At 49.1% G+C, this 9,932-nt stretch overlaps 2 protein-coding genes across 2 annotated transcripts; one reads left to right on the top strand and one right to left on the bottom strand.

Annotated features, from left to right (window-relative positions):
* The first annotated feature begins 2,216 nt into the window (after positions 1-2,216).
* On the top strand, positions 2,217-4,501 carry LOC119318613 (caffeic acid 3-O-methyltransferase-like). Its single transcript, XM_037593191.1, has 3 exons — positions 2,217-3,018; positions 3,907-3,971; positions 4,077-4,501. The coding sequence occupies exons 1-3, from the start codon at positions 2,232-2,234 to the stop codon at positions 4,374-4,376; spliced, it is 1,152 nt and encodes a 383-aa protein (XP_037449088.1). The 5' UTR covers positions 2,217-2,231; the 3' UTR covers positions 4,377-4,501.
* A 1,087-nt stretch (positions 4,502-5,588) lies between these two features.
* On the bottom strand, positions 5,589-7,668 carry LOC119318612. The gene is made up of 4 exons (XM_037593190.1): positions 7,514-7,668; positions 7,338-7,415; positions 6,426-6,518; positions 5,589-5,840 (listed from the first exon to the last, which is right to left on the bottom strand). Exons 1-4 carry the CDS (start codon positions 7,514-7,516, stop codon positions 5,736-5,738), a joined length of 279 nt encoding a protein of 92 aa, XP_037449087.1. The 5' UTR covers positions 7,517-7,668; the 3' UTR covers positions 5,589-5,735.
* Between the last annotated feature and the right edge of the window lie 2,264 nt (positions 7,669-9,932).

The following is a 9,932-nucleotide window of genomic DNA, read 5'->3' as shown; positions in this document are numbered from 1 at the left end:
TGACGTGCTGCCACGGGCATTCCCCTCAACTCGCATACTCTACATCCTACTCCTCTCCGGCTCTCCCTAAGCACGCTGCCATGCCGCCCTGAGATTTATCAGTCTCACATGTCATTGTCGTGGAGGGACTAAGAACAACTCTAGCAGACCCTACAAAAATTTAACCCGCAAAACATGGTTGCGGTTCCACGAAGATCGTGTTTGCGGGTCAAAAACTAGCGTGGCCGAACAGAACCCGTATCTAAACCTGCATAATTTGAAAAAACACTTTCGCGGGAGAAATTGCACAAACATAGTTCATCATATAATGCATAGTTCATCACATGATCAACAAACTACAAGCATAGTTATACAACATACTACGCTAAACTAGTACTAGAGGGGTCGGATCTGACGGCGGCGAGGTCGCGGCAAATGTCAATCCTCCTCGCCGGAGCTGCACAGGTCGACGTACTTCGCCTCCTGCTCCGCGCGGATGCGGTGCCACTCCTTGGCGGCGAGGTCGGCGGCGACCGCCTCCCGCCACTGGAGGGCTTCGAGCTCCTCGGCGTGGCGCTGGCGCTCCGCCTCCTCGCGCACGCTCCGCTTGGCGATGGCGGCCGCAATGGCGTCGAAGTCGGCGACGTAGTCTTCCGGCCCGATAACTCCGCGGCGGCCGAGCGGAGCGGGCTCCTCCTTCATGGGGATGAAGGCGAATGCGTCCGGCTCGTCCTCGTCCTCCGACCACTTCCTCTTCATGGGGAGAAGGCCCGCGCCGGAGGAGGAGCTCCCGGCGTACGAGGACCTCACGGAGGAGAAGGACGCGCGCCGGCGGTCTTACTCCGCCGTCTCGCTCCGCTGGAAGCTCGCCGGCGGCGACAGGCCGCGGTTGGTCCACTTCCGGGCCCCGCGCTTTCGCGCGCCGTCGGACTGGACGCGCCGCTCGCGCTCCGGGTCCCTTCCGCCGTCGGATCTGCTGCCGGAGCCGCGTCCGGAGCTCCACATTCGGCCCCACATGGCGGCTGGAGGTCGCCGGCAGCGAGAAATGTGGAGAGGGGAAAGGGGAATCACGTGGCTCGGCGGCGGCGAGGGGTAGGGTTTGGACCCGCAAACGAGCCGCGGAACCGCAGTTATAGTGGTCGGGGCGTGCGGTTTGCGGGCCGCGACAAAAAAAATTGCGGGTCGGGCGAGTATGGGGCTTTGTTCTGGATGGAAAAATGGACCGAGCCTGCATACTCGCCGAAATTTTGCGGATTTACGTGTTTTGCGGGGTCTGCTAGAGTTGCTCTAACCCTATGGTACGGTAAGCAGCGTGCACCTACATAGGCGATAGATGTGGTGCCGCACCGCTGGGCTCGCTCACTTTCCCACCGCTCCACCTCATTGAAAATGTCGTCGCCGCAGTCGCCGGCAGTCAAGCCTGCCACCGCCACGGATATGTCCCAAGTATATAGAATTTTTTTATAAGTTCAAATTTAATTATGTGTATAAAGAAAGCTATTTAGATCTACAATACAAAAAGATATAAAACTGCATCTTATGGTGAATCTAATGAGGTCCTGGTTTATTGCTTTTTTTCGTATTTTGTGTTAAAATTTTCATATATTTAACTGATAAAATATTAATGCATGTCATGAAGAAATTATATCATTAGGTTCATATTTCAACATAGTTTTTGGGATACTATTTCTTGTGACATGCATCAACATTTTGTTAATTAAATCCATGGTCAAAATTTGTCACAAAATACTAAAGGGGCCAACAAACCACAACGGGGTAGTACATATATGGCATTCTATATGTAAATGTATTTCTTCACAAACTTTATCGAATTTCATAAGGTCTGACTTAAAAAAACTATATGCACCACATTATGAAACGGAGAAGTAATAGTAGGTTAAATTTATTAAACTAACCATTCATCGAAAAAGATTAAACTAACCATCGCACGAGATAACGAAGCCATCTCGAAAGCAACCACTATAAAATAGTATCGGCGAATCCCCTCAAATCAAAATATATAAAAAAAAAACATTGGTGAACGGATCCGATTTGATGGCCACATGAGGTGACGTGCCGCCACGCGGTCATCCCCCGAACTCGCACTCTCTCCACCGTACCCCTCTCCCTCTCCACGCTGCCATGCGGCCCCGGTGGTTTGTCGGCCCCACATATCATTCTCTGGGAGGGACCACCCTGTGGTACTGGCGGCAACGTGTACCTATATAGCCGAGAGATGTGGCGCTGCAGGGATGGACCGGACGGCACTCGCTCACTCCCACCACTCCACCTCATCGAAAATGTCGTTGACGCCGACCCAGCCGCCGGCAGCCGAGCCCGCCACCGCGGAGATGTCGCCGCCGGAGGCGCGGCTGGCGATGATGGAGCTGGCCAACATGATCGCCGTCCCGATGGCGCTGACGGCCGTCATCCGGCTGGGCGTGCCGGCCGCGGTGTGGGCGGGCGGCGCCAACGCGCCGCTCTCGGCCGCGCAGCTGCTCCCGCCGGGCCACCCGGACCCCTCCGTCCTCGAGCGGCTCCTCCGCCTGCTCGCCTCCCGCGGCGTCTTCTCCGAGCACGCAGCCGACGGCCGCCCGGAGCGCCGGTACGCGCTGACGGCCGTGGGGCGCACCCTGGTGCCCTCGGGGCCCTCCGGCGCGTCGTACGCCGACTACGTGCTGCAGCACCACCAGGACGCGCTGGTGCTGGCGTGGCCGCGTCTCCACGAGGCCGTGCTCGACCCCGCCGGGCCCGAGCCCTTCGCGCGCGCCCACGCCGGCGTCCCCGCCTACGCCTACTACGGCCAGGACCGGGGCGCGAACGAGGTGATGCTCCGCGCCATGACCGGCGTGTCGGAGCCGTTCATGGAGGCGCTGCTGGACGGGTACGAGGGCGGGTTCGAGGGCGTGGCCACGCTGGTCGACGTCGGCGGCAGCTCCGGCGCCTGCCTGGAGATGATCATGCGCCGGGTGCCCACCATCCGGGAGGGCGTCAACTTCGACCTGCCCGACGTCGTCGCCGCCGCGCCCACCATCGCCGGTGAGACCATCAATCCCCCAACCCCCTACCTACTCATACGGATTATTCCTAAGACATTTCTGATCGATCTCCAAACAAATCGGCACACCAACTGGAAATGACAATGGCACGATCGGTCGATCCATCACAAGAAGAATGCCTCCCCACCAACCAGCCGACCAGGGCAGACATGACACACGTGAGTCACGAGATTGTGTTTCTAGTAGCGTACCCCAGCAGATCGTGGATTTACCACCACCACACACAGAGATAATCTAAAGAAACAGATGTTGTTTTCGGCATTGGCATCAGCAGACGTGCACTCAGAAATGTTGATAACGAGGTTTCAGAGTGCACTTATTAGGGTAAACTATGCATAATGCACTCTTGCCCATGCTGGCTTTCAGAAAATTTTACATCTTCAGACTTCAGCAGCAGATGTGCTGGATTTCTGGGCAGTTCTTGTCCCTACCTAACCTGCTAAAAATAAAAATGGCAGGCACAGTTTTTTTCGTTGTTAGTTGGATTTGTAGCGCATTTGTGGTAAACTATGCATTCCTTACTAACTTGTGTTCAGAAATATTTACTAGTTCAGAGTTCAGAGTGTCAACATCAGCACTTCAGCAGTAGATGAGTTTGGTAGTGAGGTTTCAGTTCAGAGCACACTTGTGTTGCTTGCCATCTTGGCTTCAGAAATATCTACCTGCTCTGAGTTCAGAGTGATTGTGCTAGTCACATGGAGCAATCCCAGATCTCCAGATTTTCAGTCCATTTTGTCCCTACCCAACCTGCTAAATTGGTAGCAGGACACATTTGCATGTTTTCTGTCTAGTATTTAAATTCGCAGTATCTTAAATTCACAGGCATATTTCTTAATAACAACGGTGGCACCTGCAAATTAAAATGCAGGAGTAAAGCATGTTGGTGGAGACATGTTCAAATCCATCCCCTCCGGCGACGCCATCTTCATGAAGGTGTGTATCACGCTGTGAAGTCCCTGAAATTCAGACACCCGGGTCACAACATTGCCGAAACCAAACAAGATTTGATCTGATTCTCATCTTGTTTCCTTCCTCCAGTGGGTTCTCACGACGTGGACCAACGATGAGTGCACGGCGATCCTCAAGAAATGCCACGAGGCGCTGCCGGAGGGCGGGAAGCTCATCGCGTGCGAGCCGGTGGTGCCGGAGACGACGGACGCCAGCACGAGGACGAGGGCGCTGCTGGAGAACGACATCTTCGTCATGACCACCTACCGGACCCAGGGGAGGGAGCGGTCCGAGGAGGAGTTCCGGCAGCTCGGCCTCACCGCCGGCTTCACCAGCTTCCGGACCCTCTACCTGGATCCGTTCTACGCGGTTCTCGAGTATGTCAAGTGATTAGTTGGCTTAGATCACCTCTCTACCCAATTTGGTTACTCCCATGTAACAAAAACTGAACAAGGAGGTCAGGTGTATGACTCCCTGTTAGGTTGGAAATGCATTTTGAGTTCTGCAACAACCTCGTCTCTTCGAATCATTCTAAGTGCACCTATACAATTTGCGAGTAATTACATATATAGCACCATCACTACAACGTACAGTACAGTCAGGACACATAGCTAACAGATTAGAATACATGCACACATATACTATATTGAAAGGGAGCTGTGGAGTACATTCTTACAACAATTATTCTTAGATGGACCATCTATTGGCAAGTTGCCTAAATTTTCTTTTGTGTCAGCCATTTTTCCTTAAATAAACATAACTAAAAAACAAAAACCATGTAAAGACATAAGACATAAACTAAAATAAAAGCAGATGCTATCTCAAGATAGAGTGAATTAAGAGCATTACTTCCAACTCGAAAAAAGAATTAAAGACATTGGTATTACTTCCAACTCAACTCATCCATTTATATGTATATATCCCTCACTCTAGAGGTGGGACTGATGCAAACAACATAACATCTCTAACTCCAAGTCTCTAACATTGCTACTAGGAGTAAGATGTCATTTTTCAGCTTATTGTTGTGCTAAGCCCCCATCCTGTCGGCTTAGGGAGAGTGCAATCCATCATGTCATACTCCTCGACAAAACAATATGAATCTTGCAAACCTCAGAAAAATAAAATGGCACCCTTGTCACCCGTTTGTGCTTGGGTTTGTGGGATAGCTTTGATGTTGCTATATATCTTTGTCGCGTGATTCAGGCAGGGGCATGGGTGGCAATTCCCCGTACTAGACTACCTGTTCTAAACAGAACTATCACAGATATGTGACAATTCAGGCAACCAAATCCCAATGGAAACAAAAATATTTGCTCAACCAGATTACATGTCCTGGCTGTAGAAATCAAAAAACTTGCAAACAAACTGCAACCACCGAGGAGGGACATGCTAGCTGAATTTGAGATATTCACCATGTCCACCGCCCCAGCAGGCAGAGAGACACGACACACGAAACCTAGAGGAAGAGAAGAGACAGGACGGGGCTTACTTGGACCCAACATACTTGAGTATGTCAAGTGATCTTTGACTTGGATCACTTCTCTGTTACCAATGGTGGTAAGCATTTGAGTAATATCACAACACATGCATATACATAACCTATGCTGAAAGCGGAAACGCGGGAATATTTTAGCAATCCCTTGCCCAAATATACAATCTTACATTAATTATTTCTCGGTTACGACACAATCACAAATACAAATAGTGAGAGTTGTTCACATAAGTCAAACCGGGCGACCGTTACATGTTCTAATCATCTTTCTTCATTTCTGTGGTAGCACTCTGGGGTTCCACCAGAGGATTTGCACTTGCAACATGAGGATTTGCTACTGGTTTTGATTCACCCGCCACACCCTACAAAGAAAGAGAGCACTGTAAATTTAAAAGGACTTAACAGGCTAAGCTCTAAGGTAACTGCTACTGGAAATCAATAAGCTTAATGGAGTGTTTGGTTAGGCTCAACTCTGGCTTTTGGATTTTGGCTTATAAGCCAAAACAAAGCAACTATTTATGTGCTTCTGGCTTCCACATAAATAGGTTTTCTTTTGGCTTATATAAGCCAAAATCGAAAATCAAAGTTAAGCCTAAACAAGCTAACAGCTGGACCATTTATGCTCCATAGACCGTTGCGAGATTATCATGTAGCTAAGGAAGCAAAGGATGGGTGCAGTTTAGCTGCTACAGTATCTGTCGACTTTTGGTACGATGCTGTGTGAAAGAAATGTATCTGGCTGTACCTTTTTTTTTTAATTTTCAAGGGGGGAGTTTCCCCACCTGAATCTGCCATATATTTTGGGACCAAAAGCCCAGATAAGTAGCATGCACAGCGAGGATAAACTAGGAAAGAATGCATAATCTGGACGACCAAACGGTAAGCAGGAATCTAGATTTTACACAAGCATAAGGGCAGGAAAGAGTAACATCAGCAGTGAGGCTTACTTCAGTCTTGTTTGCTGCAGGCTTGAACGGGCAGGCAGCTGGGACTCTCTCGGGCCTCCTGTATTCCCATCCAAGCATGCGATAAACCTTGCTCTGCGACAGGCATTCGAACCATGGGTCAGTGTTCATAAAACAGGGAACACACAGTTACAAGCATACTCACTTAAGAGTAACAGAAACACATATACTTTTTTTCCAGACAATCTCAATATGAGAACGGAAACAACTATCATCAAGAGTAACAGCAGCATGCCAATTTTTTCAGGTAATAATACATCAAACAATCATCCTTGGATATAAAGGCGCGCATCACTTGGCAGAGAAACAATCAACACATCAGTAGAGATCAAACTGGTGCATCTCAAGCGACGCAGACACAATTCAACTCTAACAACCCTCGAGGCCTCGAGGAACACTACGCATCTCACAGTCTCAGCAATTTGATGACCCCTGCCACCACGATAATTCTCATGGCCACTTTGTTGTTTTTTTTGTACAATGCATCCCATTTGATTTGAGTTTATGTGATAGCTTCGTTGCTGCTAGCTATGTTAGTTAGACGCATGATAAAATCCATTCATCTCACTGCCACAGAGCTAGGTGTATCATGTACTTCCTCCGTCCCATAATATAAGAACGTTTTTGACACTAGTGTGGTGTTAAAAACGTTCTTATATTTTGGGACAGAGGGAGTACGTATCACCCAGCGCAATCTCGCAGCCGGTGAAGCACATCAGGCTTTGCTGAAACAGGAGCCAGCCAGTTCAAGACGGCCTGACCGACCACCTACGCGCGCTGCTGCTGCTGCCACCACGAATCCGAGAATCCGGATGAATCGGTGGCACCAGATTCGACACCGGCCGGCGCAGGCGGGCGGAGCGGGGAAGGAAGGGAAGGGGGCGGGGGGCTTACGAGGAGGAGGTCGAAGAGGTAGGGGAGCGCGTTGACGAAGGGGATGAGGAAGAGCGGGATCAGGCACGCCACGCACACCTAGCATCAGCAGCAGATGAAATCAGTCAGTCAGATCGGAGCGGAACCGGCGCCAGAGAATTCGCGCGCGGATCGGCGGCGACCGCAACGGGACTCACCATGGCTTCGTCGGGGCGGGAGGGCGGAGGAAGCAGTGAGTCGTCTCGATTTTGACCGGATCGGGGTCGGCTCGGTTGGTCTGAGGAAGAAGAAGACGGAGAAGGGTGGGTGGGGTGGGGGGAGGAGTCAGCGGCGCGTGCGCGTCGGCCTTGTTCGTTCGTTCGGCGCCGCTAGGGGGCCCGTGGCCCAGGAAGTGTTGTTCGTCTTCTGCTGTGAGAAAACGAGCGTCTCCATGACTCATGATACTATTTCACCCAAAAACGATTTACAAATAGTATGCTACTCCCACCGTCTCATGATAATGTCAAAAACGCTCTTATATTATGAGACGAAGAAAGTATATTTTCAGTGAAATATCGCAACTATGGAAAAAAAATCAAAATAGCTAACCCTCATTATAATTCGATCGTTTCTTTCATCATCAACAAATAGGCAACACAATATATTTTAATTTTATAAGCACTAAGCATGTTTAGCCCTCCCCCCTCCTCCCAAAAAAGAGTAATGACATCTTTTGAAAAAAAGAGTAAGGACACCACATAATCAGATTCCGTGTAAACAAATCGTACCATTAAGTTTACGATCAATTACGCTTACCCCGTCTACCCGAGCCCTTGGTTCCACTTCGTCCTCATCCCACTCCGCTCCGCTCTCTCCCCCTCCCCACTACCACCTCCACCAGCCTAAATCATCCAGCGAGCAGCAGGGCTGGAACTTCCACCTTCCTTTGAACTACCTCTGGGATTATTTCGCGAGCCGCCGAGCAGGGGGAGCAACACCGGCCACCGATCTGCTCCACAACGCCACTGGGGTGGGAGCATCCAGGTTCTTCTTTCCACGTCGTCGTCCTCCCCCAACCTCAGCCCTTCTCAAGATCTCAATGTGCCCTTCCTCCGGCCCCCTTTCCTCACACCTCCATTAAAACCATGGTTAGACTTCTTTTTCATTGTTTTCTTGTTGATTTGTTGATGATCCAGCAAGTAATTGTAGTTCATGATGTCGTTTTTACATGGATTGTGCCTGCTCTGCGCGCATGCATTGATTTGTAATGTTAGTCATTTGTAAATTATTATTGACGCACATTTGGAATTGGACATAGCGAGCAATGGTTCTTCAAGATGCTGCCTTGAAGCAATAGTAAGAAGGGGCAACTGTAGCAAACAAAACACCCGTGTGTAACGTGATACCTAGCCTGAACTAAACAGAACAAAAAGTTGTCCGCTAAATCTCAATTCCCTCCGTGATCTAATAATGCTACCATTATATATCTAGTTCATGACTCATGATCTGGCCCGATGTGGAACCTATAAGTTCCGATGCTACGTGAGGTGGGTTGATGCTCAAGCATCCATACAGCTTCATCATTTCATCCCTTGGAATCCAGTAATCTTCTCACAACTTGTTATCCATACCATTCCCAATTCTTCTAATTAGTCCTTGTTTGAGAACGTCTCTTGTTCTACAATTGCCATCCATATTTTGATTTGGGTGTGTTCCCAACTCAGCTTGCAACAAAGAAGTGTTAGGAAAATAGCCGGTCTTCAAAATTAGATCACTCAAAGACTCCAGGTTTTGTAGTATGTGCCAGACCTACCTTGCTAGCAAAGATAAATTAAAGAGTTCAAAGTCTTTAAACCATAGGCCTCCCATGCCTTTGAGTTGTGTCGTGTCTTTTCATGATACCCAGTGTGATTTTCGCAGACCATCTCTACTTCCCCACCAAAATTTTCAGATTAGCATGTTTAGTTTCTCACGTAGACCCCTTGGGAGTTTGAAGCAAAGACATAGGGTAAACTCGCAGAGCTTGGGCTACGACCTTGAGCAAAACTGCTTTACCAGCCATTGACATGGTTCACTCAATCCGTCACTAGACCATGCTCCAAAGGCGGTCCTTTAAATATTTGAACGCCCCATTCTACGATGACCCCACATCAGATGGCATCCCAAGATATTTTTCATTCAACGTCTCATTCGGAATTTGTAGCAAGCCTTTTATCTCTGTTATAATATTTTGAACCCCTTTATTGAAATAGATTGATGACTTGTGAAAATTTATCTGTTGCCCCGTAGATTGTAGCCATGCAGTCCAGTAAGGCATCCAACCCCTGGTGCACCTCTGGTACTCCCACACCATTAACCTTAAAGAGCAACATGTTGTCATCTGCGAATAAAAGATGGTTTATCTGTGGGGTCAACGGGGCTATCCGTGGAGCACAAAGATTGGATGACCCACTTTTTTTTGGATGGGATAGTGTACAAATTCCTTTTTTTTAGAATGATGCACAAATTCCTTGTTTTTCTAGAATACAAATTCCTTGTTTTTTTTTTTCTTTTAGACAGGAGAGGAAAAGGTCGGCGTAGCCTGTGCCCGGCCCAAACAAAACATGGAGCTCCCGGGCCGAATCCGCTGCCCGTCGT

This window comes from Triticum dicoccoides, chromosome 6A, assembly GCF_002162155.2.
Source record: "Triticum dicoccoides isolate Atlit2015 ecotype Zavitan chromosome 6A, WEW_v2.0, whole genome shotgun sequence".
NCBI lineage: Eukaryota > Viridiplantae > Streptophyta > Magnoliopsida > Poales > Poaceae > Triticum > Triticum dicoccoides.
The sequence above is the reverse complement of the archived record's forward strand: the minus strand, read 5'-3'. Positions and strand labels throughout refer to the sequence as shown.